Raw genomic sequence first — 17,278 nt, 5'->3', positions numbered from 1 at the left:
CCACCGAGCCAAGGTTGACTTGGAAGCCTGCGAGCCCTTACGCTGGCAAGCGACAAGGACAAAGAGCGCATCTGAACGACGCAGGGGCGCCGTGCGAGACACGTAGAGCCGGAGTGCTCTCACAAGATCCAAAGAGTGCAAATCCTTTTCACACTGGTGAATTGGATTAGGGCAAAATGAAGGCAAGGAGATATCCTGATTGAGATGAAAAGGGGATACCACCTTAGGGAGAAATTCCGGGACCGGACGCAGAACCACCTTATCCTGGTGAAACACCAGGAAGGGGGCTTTGCATGACAGCGCTGCTAGCTCAGACACTCTCCGAAGTGATGTGACTGCCACTAGGAAGCCAACCTTCTGCGAAAGACGTGATAGAGAGACATCCCGCATCGGCTCGAAAGGTGGTTTCTGAAGAGCCGTTAGCACCCTGTTAAGATCCCAGGGTTCCAGCGGACGCTTGTAAGGTGGGACTATGTGGCAAACTCCCTGCAGGAACGTGCGGACCTGCGGAAGCCTGGCTAGGCGCTTTTGAAAAAACACGGAGAGCGCCGATACTTGGCCCTTGAGAGAGCCAAGTGACAAACCCTTGTCCATTCCGGATTGAAGGAATGAAAGAAAAGTGGGTAAGGCAAACGGCCATGGAGTAAAACCGTTATTAGCGCACCAGGATAGGAAGATTTGCCAAGACCTATAATAGATCTTATGGGGAGATAAGGTATGCACACCAGTGACTATGGAAGGGGAATACATGGAATAGCAGAAACTGCTGTGTGAATACTGACATGAAAAATTCAATAGCTATTTGTAAGAATGAAATGTGAAAAATGGAACCTGCATTACTGCCATGAATATATGAATAAAGAGAAATTTAGCTACTGAATTGATCAATGCAGAAGAGCCCCAACACTACGCCAAAGTATTTCTCTACGTTGGGGTCCCTAGCTTGTGTGTGTCCTCTCATGCAGTTAAAAAACTTACCGTGTATGGGACGCTGAGACCCAGGCTATATATGCGTATAATGTGGATTGGCAATAGGTGTGTATGGGGAGGGTTCACAAACGAAAAACTACTAACATTAAGGAATAACGTTTGGAACTCCATTCTATGTCTGAACTGGGTGCAAAAAACCTAAAAAAACATCACTATGGGGAGATAAGGTATGCACACCAGTGACTATGGAAGGGAAATACATGGAATAGCAGAAACTGCTGTGTGAATACTGACATGAAAAATTCAATAGCTATTTGTAAGAATGAAATGTGAAAAATGGAACCTGCATTACTGCCATGAATATATGAATAAAGAGAAATTTAGCTACTGAATTGATCAATGCAGAAGAGCCCCAACACTACGCCAAAGTATTTCTCTACGTTGGGGTCCCTAGCTTGTGTGTGTCCTCTCATGCAGTTAAAAAACTTACCGTGTATGGGACGCTGAGACCCAGGCTATATATGCGTATAATGTGGATTGGCAATAGGTGTGTATGGGGAGGGTTCACAAACGAAAAACTACTAACATTAAGGAATAACGTTTGGAACTCCATTCTATGTCTGAACTGGGTGCAAAAAACCTAAAAAACATCACTATGGGGAGATAAGGTATGCACACCAGTGACTATGGAAGGGGAATACATGGAATAGCAGAAACTGCTGTGTGAATACTGACATGAAAAATTCAATAGCTATTTGTAAGAATGAAATGTGAAAAATGGAACCTGCATTACTGCCATGAATATATGAATAAAGAGAAATTTAGCTACTGAATTGATCAATGCAGAAGAGCCCCAACACTACGCCAAAGTATTTCTCTACGTTGGGGTCCCTAGCTTGTGTGTGTCCTCTCATGCAGTTAAAAAACTTACCGTGTATGGGACGCTGAGACCCAGGCTATATATGCGTATAATGTGGATTGGCAATAGGTGTGTATGGGGAGGGTTCACAAACGAAAAACTACTAACATTAAGGAATAACGTTTGGAACTCCATTCTATGTCTGAACTGGGTGCAAAAAACCTAAAAAAACATCACTATGGGGAGATAAGGTATGCACACCAGTGACTATGGAAGGGGAATACATGGAATAGCAGAAACTGCTGTGTGAATACTGACATGAAAAATTCAATAGCTATTTGTAAGAATGAAATGTGAAAAATGGAACCTGCATTACTGCCATGAATATATGAATAAAGAGAAATTTAGCTACTGAATTGATCAATGCAGAAGAGCCCCAACACTACGCCAAAGTATTTCTCTACGTTGGGGTCCCTAGCTTGTGTGTGTCCTCTCATGCAGTATCTTATAGTATAGATCTTGGCGGACGTAGGCTTCCTGGCCTGTCTCATGGTGGCAATGACATCCTGAGATAACCCTGAAGACGCTAGGAGCCAGGACTCAATGGCCACACAGTCAGGTTGAGGGCCACAGAATTCAGATGGAAAAACGGGCCTTGTGACAGCAAGTCTGGGCGGTCTGGAAGCGCCCACGGTTGACCCACCGTGAGATGCCACAGATCCGGGTACCACGACCGCCTCGGCCAGTCTGGAGCGACGAGAATGGCGCGACGGCAGTCGGACCGGATCTTGCGTAACACTCTGGGCAGCATCGCCAGAGGAGGAAACACATAAGGCTGTCGAAACTGCGACCAATTCTGAACTAACGCGTCCGCCGCCAGAGCTCTGTGATCCTGAGACCGTGCCATGAATGCCGGGACTTTGTTGTTGTGCCGTGACGCCATGAGATCGACGTCCGGCGTTCCCCAGCGGCGACAGATCTCTCGAAACACGTCTGGGTGCAGAGACCATTCCCCCGCGTCCATGCCCTGACGACTGAGAAAATCTGCTTCCCAGTTTTCTACGCCCGGGATGTGAACTGCGGAGATGGTGGAGGCTGTGGCTTCCACCCACTGCAGAATCCGTCGGACTTCCTGGAAGGCTTGACGACTGCGAGTGCCACCTTGGTGGTTGATGTATGCGACGGCAGTGGCGTTGTCCGACTGGATACGGATCTGCCTGCCCTCCAGCCACCGATGAAAAGCCAATAGGGCTAGATACACTGCCCTTATCTCCAGAATATTGATCTGAAGGGATGACTCTATCAGAGTCCAGGTTCCCTGAGCCCTGTGGTGGAGAAAAACCGCTCCCCACCCTGACAGGCTCGCGTCCGTGGTGACCACAGCCCAGGTTGGGGGTAGGAAGGATTTTCCCTGCGACAGAGAGTTGGGAAGGAGCCACCACTGAAGTGACGTCTTGGTTGCAAGGGAAAGAGAGACGTTCCTGTCGAGGGAAGCTGAACTCCTGTCCCATTTGCGGAGAATGTCCCATTGGAGTGGCCGAAGATGGAATTGCGCGAACGGGACTGCCTCTATAGCTGCCACCATCTTCCCCAGGAAGTGCATGAGGCGCCTTAAGGGGTGTGACTGACTCCGAAGAAGGGATTGCACCCCTGCCTGCAGAGAAAGCTGTTTGTCGCTCGGAAGCTTGACTAACGCTTGCTGGGTATGAAACTCCATCCCAAGGTACGTCAGTGATTGGGTCGGTGTCAACTTGGATTTCGGGAAGTTGATGATCCACCCGAACCGCTGGAGAGTCGCCAGAGCGACAGATAGACTTTGTTGACACGCCACCCGAGACGGGACCCTGACTAGGAGATCGTCCAAGTAGGGAACCACCGAGTGGCCCTGAGAATGCAGGACCGCCACAACAGATGCCATGACGTTTGGTGAAAACCCGTGGTGCTGTCGTCAAGCCGAAAGGCAATGCCACGAACTGGAGGCGAAACGCAGGAAACGTTGATGCTCGGGTGCGATCGGTACATGGAGATAAGCATCCTTGATGTCGATCGATGCTAGGAAGTCTCCTTGTGACATTGAGGCGATGACTGAGCGGAGAGATTCCATCCAGAACCGTCTGGTTCTCACATGTCTGTTGAGTAGCTTGAGGTCCAGAACGGGACGGAATGACCCGTCCTTTTTTGGCACCACGAACAAGTTGGAGTAAAATCCGCGACCACGTTCCTGAAGGGGAACGGGGATCACAACTCCTTCCATCTTTAGAGCGGCTACTGCCTGAAAAAGTGCGTCGGCCTGAGCGGGGGGCGGAGAGGTTCTGAAGAAGCGAGCCGCAGGACGAGAGCTGAACTCTATCCTGTAACCATGAGACAGAATGTCTCTCACCCATCGGTCTTGAACATGTGGCCACCAGGCGTCGCCAAAGCGGGAGAGCCTGCCACCGACCGAGGATGCGGTCAGGGGAGGCCGAGAGTCATGAGGAAGCCGTCTTGGAGGCAGTGCCTCCTGCGGCCTTTTGTGGGCGAGACTTGGATCGCCACGCATAGGAGTTCCTCTGGCCTTTCTCCGGCCTGTTGGACGAAGAGGATTGGGACTTGGCGGAGGGACGAAAGGACCGAAATCTCGATTGAACCTTTCTCTGTTGAGGTCTCTTAGGTTTGGCCTGGGGTAAGGAGGAATCCTTTCCTTTGGATTCCTTAATAATCTCATCCAATCGTTCGCCAAACAAACGGTCGCCAGAAAACGGCAAACCGGTTAAGAACCTCTTGGAAGCCGAATCTGCCTTCCAATCGCGCAGCCACATGGCCCTGCGGACTACCACAGAGTTAGCGGATGCTACAGCTGTACGGCTAGCAGAGTCCAGGACGGCGTTCATGGCGTAGGATGAAAAGGCTGACGCCTGAGAGGTCAAAGACGCAACTTGCGGAGCAGAATTACGTGTGACAGCATTAATCTCAGTCAGACAAGCCGAGATAGCTTGGAGTGCCCACACGGCTGCAAAGGCCGGGGCAAAAGACGCGCCCGTGGCCTCATAGATGGACTTCACCAGGAGCTCAATCTGTCTGTCAGTGGCATCTTTTAGCGATGAGCCATCTGCAACCGACACCACGGATCTAGCCGCCAATCTTGAGACTGGAGGATCCACCTTGGGACAGTGAGCCCAACCCTTAACAACTTCAGATGGGAAGGGGTAACGCGTGTCAGTGAGGCGCTTAGTAAAGCGCTTGTCCGGGACCGCTCTGGGCTTCTGGACAGCGTCCCTGAAGTTAGAGTGATCAAAAAACGTATTGCTTGTACGTTTGGGGAACCGAAACTGGTGTTTCTCCTGCTGAGACGCAGACTCCTCTACAGGAGGAGGCGGGGGAGAGAGATCTAACACCTGGTTGATGGACGAGATAAGATCATTTACTAAGGCGTCCCCCTCAGGTGTATCAAGGTTAAGGGCGACGTCAGGGTCAGAGCCCTGAGCTGCGACGTCCGCCTCGTCCTCCAGAGAGTCCTCAAGCTGGGATCCCGAGCAGCGAGAGGAAGTCGGGGAAGAGTCCCAGCGAGGCCGCTTAGCCGGTCTAGGACTACGGTCCGGGCAGGAGTCTTCCGCCTGAGACCGAGGGGCCAACCTATGAGCGCGCTGTGGCGCGGACCGAGAGGGGCCTGGAGGCGACGAGCCAACAGGGGCCGGGGCCTGTGAAAGGTCCGGTCTGGACTGCAAAGCCTCTAGCAGCTTAGAAGACCATTTGTCCATAGACTGTGCAATAGATTGAGAAAGTGACTCAGAGAGTTTCTCAGCAAAAGAGGCGAACTCTGTCCCTGCAGCCTGGTCAGGGGGAGCAGGGGGGTCTACATGAGCCGAGGGGCCCACCAGTGTCCGAGGCTCCGGCTGAGCAAGCGAAACAGGGGTCGAGCATTGCTCACAGTGAGGGTAGGTGGAACCCGCAGGTAACATAGCCCCACAAGAGGTACAGGCCGCAAAAAAACCCTGTGCCTTAGCAGCTTTGCTCCTTGTGGACGACATGCTGTTGTCTCCTAGGAGAGTGATCACTGAGGGTATATGGGAAAGGGGTATACAGCCCACCGAACAGATAGATATAGATATATACGTATCTAATCCGGCACCCTAGGGGGACCAGCACCGGGTGACCGGTGTGGCTTACCGACCGCTAACGAGCGGAGTGTGTCCTCCAGATTCCCTGCCTTGGATCCCCCCGAGCTGCAGAGCTCTTCTCTGATAATCCTCCACCGGCAGAATGCCAAAAAATGGCTGCCGGAGCTCTCAGGGGAGGAGTGGAGCCGTGGGCGGCGCCAGCAAAGTGCTGGAATCTGGGGTCCCCACAGTGATCAGTGAGGGGGGAGGAAACATGCAGGATGCTCCAGCCCTCACATCCGACGTCAGGTCGGTAATCCCGCCCTTACCCCTGACAGGCAGGCCCGGGGGCGGGATTTTTGCGACTAGGCCGCGATGAAGCCGGGGACAAAATTTGAGACCGCGCCCGACAAGCAGGCACGGTCGGCGCGGAAGTCCACCGGCCTCCTGAATTCAGCAGCCGCCGCGGCTTCCGGGAAGAAGGTGCGCTCCCTGCACAGTCCCCTATGGGGACACAGAGTACCTTTGCGTTGCAGGGCCCGGTCCCTGAGGTTGAAGAGGCTCCGGTCCGGCAGGTTCCCACAGGGGCTGCGGATGGAGCACGGTCCCAGTAAATGGATGACCGCTTAGGATCCCACTTCTCCCAGAGCCGCTTAAGGGATGGTGAAGGAGATGGCATGTGGCTCCAGCCTCTGTACCCGCAATGGGTACTTCAACCTTAACAACACCGCCGACGTAGTGGGGTGAGAAGGGAACATGCCGGGGGCCCCGTGGGGGCCCTCTTTTCTTCCAACCGACATAACTAATATGAGAATGCATGAGTGGATGTGTGCCTCCTTCCACACAAAGCATAAAACTGAGGAGCCCGTGCTCCACGGGAGGGTGTATAGGCAGAGGGGAGGGGTTACACTTTTTAAAGTGTAATACTTTGTGTGGCCTCCGGAGGCAGAAGCTATACACCCAATTGTCTGGGTCTCCCAATGGAGCGACAAAGAAAAACACTTTATAATACTCACCTACACCTAAAGGGCAGTGCAGACTGGTTAAATAGGTAGTGCTGTTCTCCGGGATCGGCGCCTTCTCTTTCGGCCATCTTTGTCCTCCTTCTTCTGAAGCCGGGGTGCATGATGAGTCCTACGTCATCCACACTCGCCGGCATTGAGGTCCTGTGCAGGTGCCCTGCTCAGGGCAGATCAAAGTATTATAGTGCGCCTGCGCAGGACCTCAATACCGGCCTGTGTGGATGACGTAGGACGCGTCATGCACGCCGGCTTCAGAAGAAGGAGGCTCATGATAGCTGAAAGAGGAGGTGCCAGTCTCGGAGAAGAGCGCCACCCATTTGACCAGTCTGCACCAGAGCGACCCCCTAGGTGAGTATTATAAAGTGATTGTTATGTTCTACACAGCGGCCTGGGCTCTTATATACAGGATGTTAGAATGCTGTATATAAGAGCCCACTGGTGGTGGTCGCAACTTATAGGCCCCAAATCTGGTGACAGGTTCCCTTAAGGATTTCCTCCCATTGATGTCACACAAAAAAACGGCACCAAAAGAGCACCAAAAACACATGCATTTTTAAAAGTTTTGCCCTTTCTATAACAATTATTTTTATACACTGGACACGTGTTTGTGTTTTTCTTCAATGGTGGGGCTAAAGACCCTTAGTTGTTATTTCTCAATTTAAATGCTTTTTTTTAGATTTGATTTCCTCTGTAACTAGAGGTGACATTAGGCCCAGTTACCGAACAAGTGCATCCTCCTGGGTGCACAGCAGAACTAATGTGGGTATTTTAAGCCCCCAGCAGGTCCTGCTACTTTCCGACACCTGGTTATCACTGGAGGAGGAAACACTTCTTAGGCTATGTGCGCACAGTGCGTTTTTCGCAGCGTTTTTGCGCGTTTTTGGCAAAGTCCCCAGCAAAGTCTATGGGTTTTCATTTTTGCTGTCCGCACACAACTTTTTTTTTAAACTGCGTTTTTGAGCTTAAAAAAAAAAATGGATATGTCAATTCTTTCCTGCGTTTTTCTGTGCTTTCCCCCCATGCAATGCATTGGAAAAACGAAGAAAAACGCAGAGATCAAAAACGCAGCAAAATGCAGCCAAAAACGCACCAAATCGCGGTAAAAACACATGCGGTTTTTTTGCCGCGGGTGCATTTTTGTGCGTTTTTAGCGGCCAAAAACGCACAAAAATGCAGCGTCAAAAAAACGCAGCGTGTGTACATAGCTTTATGCTGTATACACAGTGCTCATTCACTCCTATGTAGAAAGAGAGATTAGGAAGGCAGAAATGGTAATAAACCAACTCTGCCTTCTCTATGGGGAGTCTGGCTGTGTCTGAGACCCGCAACACACATCCGTTTTTTTCGTACGTGTGCGGTACGTATTTGCACGTACCGGAGACACGGAGAAACGGAGACCCATGTTATTCAATGGTAGATGGCACACACACGTAAAATCACACGGAACGTGTGTCCGTGTGGTAAGTACGTGTGTGCGCTTTTCTACATGGACGACATGTCCGTATTTGGCCGGCAGCACGCAGGCACGGACCCGCTTTAGTCTATGGGTCCGTGCCTGCACGGACCGCACACGGAGTATGTCCGTGTTCAGCATGTATCGTCCGTGTCCGTTTTTCATCACAAAATCTGATACACTTGTTACCAATCTATCAGGTCAATTGAAAGCAAACAACAACACCAGGATCTCATGATGAATGATTAAAATCGTTAATTGGGTAAGAATGCGGGCCTTTAAAAACGGACAGCACACGGACAGCACACGTACGTATTTTATGTCAATACGGACATTCCACACGCACACACGGCTTGCATACGCCATCACATGGATGCCATACGTACCGGAGAAACGCCCCTAAAAAACGGAACACGGACCCGAAAAACGGACCGTGAGACACGTACGTTTTTTTTGCGGAAGTGTGTTTTAGGCCTGACAGCCGGCTGTCCACTCCTGTAGCTGCTTACTCTGTAAAGAAGTTCTAATACATTGCAGGGTAATATGTGGACCTCCCTGACATATAAAGTGGATGGGCTGACCTGAACCAGCAAACACAGTATTGTTCTAGGTAAAGCATTTTTTTAAATGTCTTTTTCCTACCGTTTTGTGCCTACTGCACCTATGCAGACTTCAAACAAACTCCTGAGTAAATGGATCATGACCTCATAAGTCCTATGTGTCCCCTGCACCTTCAAAATGCACATATGGTAAGTTATCCATAACCAGGAGAGATTCAATGGAGCATTGTAAAATAAAAATATTTTGCATAGTTTTCTTTTGATTGAAATTCCCCAAGTCCTGCTCCTCTGAGCTTACAAAGTAAAAAGCATGGTGAAAATGCCTCTATGTTGTCAAACTGCAGACGACCCTTTTGAAGAAAAAAAAATAGCAAATAAGTTAATAAATGTGGACCATTTACACTCATAACTACTTACTTGAATCGCGCCGGTGACAGCGGAGTGGGGGGAAACATTCCTGGCTCAAATGAGTCAAAGTACGTCACAGTCCAAGAAAAACTACAGCAAGACAGGCCGGCGAGAACGGACAGGACCAGAAGACTCCAAAATCCTAAATACATACATAAAATTAATATCAGTATATACCTAATGTGCAGCGGAACGCAGCGAGCAGCTGGGAGCCACCTACACTTTGTAGCTGGTTACAGAACATATGGTCCTTACACAAAAGGGACGAGCTACTATATATTCAGCCATTTCTAACTCTTCTTATGGGAAAGCTGGGTGACCCATGCATCCACCATTGCAGCTTACACAGCTTTTCCAGACCCCTACATCACATTATTGTTGCAGAAATTTCATAGGGAGATTTGGGAGTAAAATCCTCATCAAATTGTGGTAGTTTTGGTGATGAGCCAGATCAGACACCCCATACTTTGCACTGACGAGGGGCAAGCACTCCGAAACACCGTGTCTGCAAATTGGGATTCTGATCTTTATATGTAAAGGATTGTTAAAAATCCACATTTAACTTTTAGGATCGCTACTTCCAATAGGTGGCGCTGCTCTAGAATTTGTCTCCTGTCCTGGAGAGACAATTTGTTAGTTTTGGTGCAAATTTGTAAGGAAAAAAAATAAATAAATAAATCATTGGTTTCAAATCCATAAAACTACATTAAAGGTGAAAAAAAACAATAAAAAAATAATAATAAATAATAATATACTGTATATACATTTTTTAATATATATATTACTGTATATACATTTTTTAATATATATATATATATATATATATATATATATATATATATAGATATATATATCTATATAATATATATACATACATATATATATTTTTATATATATATATATATATATATATATATATATATATACATATAGATATAGCTATATATATGGATATATAATATCTATATAATATATATACATATATATATACACACACATATTTTATATATATATATATATATATATATAAAAATATATTAAAAAAATATATATATACAGTATATTATTATTATTTATTATTATTTTTTTTATTATATTTTTTTTTAGGCATACTCAACTGTAAGTGCCTGTATGGATCCAGGCAGGCCGCACCGTAGGCAGTTCTGCCACATTCAGAAATCATAGTAGCACTGCAGCCTGTGATTAGTTGCAGCAGTCGGTTGATTAAACATCAAAGGACTTGCTCCTCTAGTCACCTGAACGGTAAAGCCAATCACAATCACAGGCTACAGCTGTTAGGACTTCTAGATAGGAACCGCTTTCGGAGCCATTGGCTAGTTTCACACATCCGGCTTTGTGCCGTTTTTCCGGATTCGGCGCACGCCAGTATAGTGTTTACAGTACAGTGGCAGCGCCGCAACTTCCGGGTCACATGCTCCGGTCACATGACAACATGTGACCGGCGCTTGTCGCGCTGCCATTGTACTGTATACACTGTACTGGCGTGCGCCGAATCCGGCAAAACGGCAAAAAGCCGGATGTGTGAAACCGGCCATTGGGAGACGTCCAGAGAAACCTGCGCTGGATCTTTGGGGGAGTATGTTCATCTGTTGATCATTTTTAATAACAAGTTACAACTAAAAAAAAAAAAATATATAAAAAAATTGTGCTTTTGGACAACCCCTTTAAGGGTATGTGCACCTGTTAACTATTTGCTGGAGACAACAAGAATAAGTCTCCTGGCAGGAAAAACGCTGCATAAAAAATGCATGTATTTACTAAGTGGGTTTTTTTCCATTTATTAGAATGGCTGAAAAACACTGCAAAAAAAACCACTGAAACCGCTTCAAATCAGCAAAAAAAACCCCAAAACAACTATACAGCGTGTGCATGAATTATAGGAAATCTCATTGACTTTGCTAGAAAGTAAAATGCTGCGTTTTTCACTGCAAAAAAAAAGTGCCACAAACGAGATGGTGAACAGACCCTTGGGCTATGTGCGCACGCTGTGTTTTTCGTCTACAAACTGTATGACTTTGTTTCCCCAGCAAAGTCTATGAGTTTTCATTTTTGCTGTCCGCACAGCGCAGTTTTATTTTAGGTGTGTTTTTGTTGTGACCACAAAGATGCAACATGTCAATTATTTCTGCGTTTTGCCGGCATTTTTCACCCATACAATGCATTGGAAGAAACGCAGCGGCAAAACGCAATAAAAAACGCACAAAAACGCATGCGTTTTTTGTATTTGTAATTACCGCGGGTGCGTTTTTGTGGCCAAAAACGCTACATCTTTGTGTTCACAACAAAAGGCAATAAGCACGCACAGCCCAATTGTTGATTTCAGTGCAGATTTTTTTTTTAGTAAAGTTAATCAGGAAAATCCTTTAAAAAAAAAAATTACATATCCCATGTTTCCACCACCGCTGCTGGAAGTCATAGCTTCATCATTCACCTGACCTGACTGCTGCAGCCAAATCACTGGCCTCACAGCAGGTACTTGCAAAGTGATTGGCTGCAGCGGTCAGGTGAATAATAGTTAGGCTTCAGTTCCACTTGAACATAGCTTCCAATGCGTGAGAATCGGAAGTGATATGACAATGACCCTCTGCTGCGAGCGTGATCAGAGGGTCATGCGACTATGATGCAACCTTTTAATCGGATCGCAGCTGCGGAGAAGAGGGATGGTACACTTTCTCCCCATCTCCTCCCCGGCCTGTCTCTGCGTACTATGGGTGCGTGTGAAACATCACACTGCACTCGCATGTCATCCAAGTGCAGTTCGATGTTTCACACACACACACACACACCCACCCACAGACTTGTATGGGTGCGTGTGAGCCGAGACTCGCTGCCAAACGCAGCGTGCTGCGATTCATTTCTCAGGCTGATATGGCATGTGAAATCAATCGCAGATGGACACTGCCCCATAGTTTTGCACTAGAGTGAGAGAAATCCGATGTTTTATCAGATTGCACTCATCCGTGCAAAACGCAAGTGGAACCAAGGCCTTAGGATGTGATCACTGCCGGTCTGGTGGGCACTAGCAGAGTGGTCACTATATACAGCAGTGGGGGGGATTCAAAGGGGTAAGTGATTGTTGTCACTGATTTTATAACATTATTTACCTTAGGGATTAGTTTGTTAAAGCAAATACAAAAAAATGATGACATTCTGCACAGAATGTGGATAAAACATGCCAGAAACTTCACATTGCTGTGGATTTTAGCCACAGAAATGTGATCTAACCACTATAAAGATATCAGGGTCCCCACCAGGTAGTGAGCGGTGGAGCAGAAATTTGGGTGAGGGGGGGAAACCAGGCTTTTATTCTACTGGGGCGAATGTTCTGTAAGGGTAAGAATGCACTTTGCAGTTCAAGTCTGCAGCGAAGAAGGGAATTTTGTATACTTACCGTAAATTCCTTTTCTTCTAGCTCCAATTGGGAGACCCAGACAGTGGGTGTATAGCTACTGCCTCCGGAGGCCACACAAAGTACTACACTTAAAAGTGTAAGGCCCCTCCCCTTCTGGCTATACACCCTCCCGTAGGAGTACAGATTCCTCAGTTTTAGTACCAAAGCAAGAAGGAGGAAAGCCAATAACAGTTTCAAAAACAAATTCAATCCGATAACACGATCGGAGAACTTAAGAAACAACATGAACAACATGTGCACCCGAAAAAACGAAACCCTAAGAACAAATAGGGCGGGTGCTGGGTCTCCCAATTGGAGCTAGAAGAAAAGGAATTTACGGTAAGTAAACAAAATTCCCTTCTTCTTTTTCGCTCCTAATTGGGAGACCCAGACAGTGGGACGTCCAAAAGCAGTCCCTGGGTGGGTAAAAAGATACCACATGAACGGGCTGTCAGACAGCCTCTTCCTACAGGTGGGCCACCGCCGCCTGAAGGACCTGTCTACCTAGGCTGGCATCTGCCGAAGCGTAGGTATGCACTTGATAGTGTTTGGTAAACGTGTGCAGACTCGACCAGGTAGCCGCCTGGCACACTTGCTGAGCCGTAGCCTGATGCCGTAATGCCCAGGACGCACCCACGGCTCTGGTAGAATGGGCCTTCAGTCCAGATGGAATCGGAAGCCCAGCAGAACGGTATGTGTGAAGAATTGGTTCCTTGATCCACCGCGCCAGGGTGGATTTGGAAGCTTGCGATCCCTTATGCTGACCAGCGACTAGGACAAAGAGCGCATCCGAACGGCGTAGAGCCGCCGTGCGAGAAATGTAAATCCTGAGTGCTCTCACCAGGTCCAACAGATGTAAACCCTTTTCAAATTGGTGAACTGGATGCGGACACAAAGATGGTAAGGTGATATCCTGATTGAGATGAAAGGAAGAAACCACCTTGGGAGAAAACTCTGGAATTGGACGCAGTACTACCTTGTCTTGGTGAAACACCAGGAAGGGAGATTTGCAAGATAACGCCGCTAGCTCGGACACTCTTCGAAGAGACGTGACCGCCACAAGAAAAACTACCTTTTGTGAAAGCCGAGAAAGGGGAACCTCTTTCAAAGGCTCGAAAGGCGGCTTCTGGAGAGCAATGAGAACCTTGTTCAGATCCCAGGGTTCCAATGGCCGTCTGTAAGGAGGAACGATATGACAAACTCCTTGGAGAAACGTGCGTACTTTAGAAAGCTGTGCCAAGCGCTTCTGAAAGAATACGGATAGCGCGGAGACTTGACCCTTAAGAGAGCTAAGCGACAAACCTTTTTCCAACCCAGACTGCAGGAAGGAAAGAAAAATTGGCAATGCAAATGGCCAGGGAGAAAACCCTTGAGCCAAGCACCACGCTAAGAATATCTTCCACGTTCTGTGATAGATCTTAGCTGAGGATGGTTTTCTAGCCTGTCTCATTGTGGCAACAACCTCCTGAGATAAACCTGAGGCCGCTAGGATCCAGGACTCAATGGCCACACAGTCAGGTTCAGGGCCGCAGAATTCAGATGGAAAAACGGCCCTTGAGACAGCAAATCTGGACGGTCTGGTAGTGTCCACGGTTGGCCTACCGTGAGATGCCACAGATCCGGGTACCACGACCTTCTTGGCCAATCTGGAGCGACGAGTATGGCTCGATGGCAGTCGGACCTGATTTTCCGGAGAACTCTGGGTAACAATGCTAGAGGTGGGAACACATAGGGGAGTCGGAATTGCGACCAATCCTGAACCAAGGCGTCTGCCGCCAGTGCTCGGTGATCGTGAGACCGTGCCATGAAAACAGGGACCTTGTTGTTGTGCCGTGACGCCATCAGATCGACGTCCGGCGTCCCCCAGCGGCAACAGATCTGCTGAAACACGTCCGGGTGAAGTGACCATTCTCCTGCGTCCATGCCCTGGCGACTGAGAAAGTCTGCTTCCCAGTTTTCCACGCCTGGGATGTGAACTGCGGATATGGTGGACGCTCTGCTTTCCACCCACGTCAAAATCCGTTGGACTTCTTGAAAAGCTTGGCGACTGCGTGTTCCCCCTTGGTGGTTGATGTAAGCCACCGCCGTAGAATTGTCCGACTGAATCCGAATCTGCTTGCCTTCCAGCCATTGTTGGAAGGCTCGCAGGGCAAGATAGATTGCTCTGATTTCCAGAACATTGATCTGCAGGGTGGACTCTTCCAGAGTCCACATCCCCTGAGCCCTGTGGTGGAGATACACCGCTCCCCACCCTGATAGGCTCGCATCCGTCGTGACCACTGCCCAGGACGGGGGAAGGAACGACTTTCCCTGTGACAATGAGTTGGGGAGAAGCCACCAACGGAGAGAGTCCTTGGCAGTCTGAGAGAGGGAGACAGTCCTGTCGAGGGACGTCGATTTCCCGTCCCATTGGCGTAGAATGTCCCATTGTAGAGGGCGCAGATGAAACTGCGCGAACGGGACTGCCTCCATTGCTGCTACCATCTTTCCTAGGAAATGCATGAGGCGCCTCAGTGAGTGCGACTGGCTCTGAAGGAGAGATTGCACTCCAGTGTGTAGCGAGCACTGCTTGTCCAGTGGAAGCTTCACTATCGCTGATAGAGTATGAAACTCCATGCCAAGATAAGTCAGAGATTGGGTCGGGGTTAGATGAGACTTTGGAAAGTTGATAATCCACCCGAAACTCTGGAGAGTGTCTAGTGCCACCTTCAGACTGTGTTGGCATGCCTCTTGAGAGGGTGCCTTTATTAGCAGGTCGTCTAGATACGGGATGACCGAGTGACCCTGCGAGTGCAGAACAGCTACTACTGCTGCCATGACCTTGGTGAAGACCCGGGGGGCTGTTGCCAGACCGAAAGGTAACGCTACGAACTGTAGGTGTTCGTCGTGTATGACGAAGCGTAGGAAACGCTGATGCTCTGGTGCGATCGGCACGTGGAGATACGCATCCTTGATATCTATTGATGCTAGAAAATCTCCTTGAGACATTGAGGCTATGACGGAGCGTAGGGATTCCATCCGGAACCTCCTGACTTTTACGTGTCTGTTGAGCAACTTTAGATCCAGGACGGGCCGATACGATCCGTCCTTTTTTGGGACCACAAACAGATTGGAGTAAAAACCGTGACCTTGTTCCTGAAGCGGGACGGAGGTCACCACTCCTTCCGCCTTTAGAGCGGCCACCGCCTGCAACAGAGCATCGGCTCGGTCTGGTGGTGGAGAAGTTCTGAAGAAACGAGTTGGCGGACGAGAACTGAACTCTATCCTGTACCCGTGAGACAGAATATCCCTCACCCAACGGTCTTTGACGTGTGACAGCCAGATGTCGCCAAAGTGGGAAAGCCTCCCACCGACCGCGGGTGTGGGAATCGGAGACCGCAAGTCAGGAGGACGCCGTCTTGGCAACGGTTCCTCCGGCTGTCCTTTTTGGGCGTGACTGAGATCTCCAAGAATCTGAGCGTCTCTGGTCCTTTTGAGTCTTTTTTGACGAGGCGAATTGGGACCTGCCCGGTCCTCGAAAGGACCGATAACCAGACTGACCCTTCCTTTGTTGGGGTTTGTTTTGTCTGTGTTGCGGTAAGGATGAGTCCTTACCCTTGGAGTGTTTGATGATTTCATCCAAACGCTCTCCAAACAATCGGTCACGAGAGAAAGGCAAATTGGTTAAGCACTTCTTGGAATGAGAATCTGCTTTCCAATGTCTCAACCACAGGGCCCTACGCAAAACAACGGAGTTGGCTGACGCCACTGCCGTGCGGCTTGTAGCGTCAAGAACAGCATTAATCGCGTACGACGCGAATGCCGCCATTTGCGAGGTCAATGGTGCTACCTGCGGGGCACATGCACGTGTGACGGAGTCAACTCGCGCAAGCCCGGCTGAGATAGCTTGGAGTGCCCATACGGCCGCAAAAGAAGGCGCTAATGACGCTCCAATCGCTTCATAGATGGATTTCAGCCAGAGCTCCATCTGCCTGTCAGTGGCATCTTTAAGTGCCTCTCCATCTTCAACTGCAACCAAGGATCTAGCTGCAAGCCTGGAAATTGGAGGATCCACTTTTGGACACTGGGTCCAACCCTTGACCACCTCAGGGGGAAAAGGATAGCGTGTATCTTTAAGCCGTTTAGGAAAACGCCTTTCAGGATAAGCGTGGGGTTTCTGGATTGCGTCTCTAAAGTCAGCGTGGTCCAGAAAAGTGCTTAAAGTACGCTTAGGGTATCTGAAATGGATTCTCTCGTGCTGCGAAGCTGACTCCTCCACAAGAGGAGCTGGTGGGGAAATATTTAACATCTTATTGATGTTAAATATAAGATCATTAACTATGGCGTCACCATCTGGTGTATCTAGATTGAGAGCGGTCCCAGGATCAGAATCCTGATCAGTTACGTCCGCCTCATCACCCATAGATTCATCTCGCTGGGATTCTGACCATTGAGATGAATGTGAAGGCCCGTCATAGCGAGCCCGCTTAGGCTGCCCGGGGCCATCGTCCGAGTCAGAGTCTTCACCCTGAGGTGTATATGCCCGTCCCGGAGCTTGGAGCTGAGGGGGACCAGGGGG

The 17,278-nt window shown here is 48.8% G+C and overlaps 1 protein-coding gene across 1 annotated transcript in view; it reads right to left on the bottom strand.

Annotated features, from left to right (window-relative positions):
* The window catches only part of ARL6IP6 (ARF like GTPase 6 interacting protein 6), a 48,175-nt gene that overhangs the window by 11,019 nt on the left and 19,878 nt on the right, over window positions 1-17,278 (bottom strand). Inside the window, exon 4 of the mRNA XM_075318817.1 lies at window positions 9,318-9,450. Coding sequence (XP_075174932.1) covers window positions 9,318-9,450 — 133 coding nt within the window. The remainder of the gene's footprint in view (window positions 1-9,317; window positions 9,451-17,278) is intronic.

The sequence above is a fragment of the Anomaloglossus baeobatrachus genome, chromosome 7, assembly GCF_048569485.1.
Source record: "Anomaloglossus baeobatrachus isolate aAnoBae1 chromosome 7, aAnoBae1.hap1, whole genome shotgun sequence".
NCBI lineage: Eukaryota > Metazoa > Chordata > Amphibia > Anura > Aromobatidae > Anomaloglossus > Anomaloglossus baeobatrachus.
Note: the sequence above shows the minus strand (reverse complement) of the source record. Positions and strands in the feature narration are given on the sequence as shown.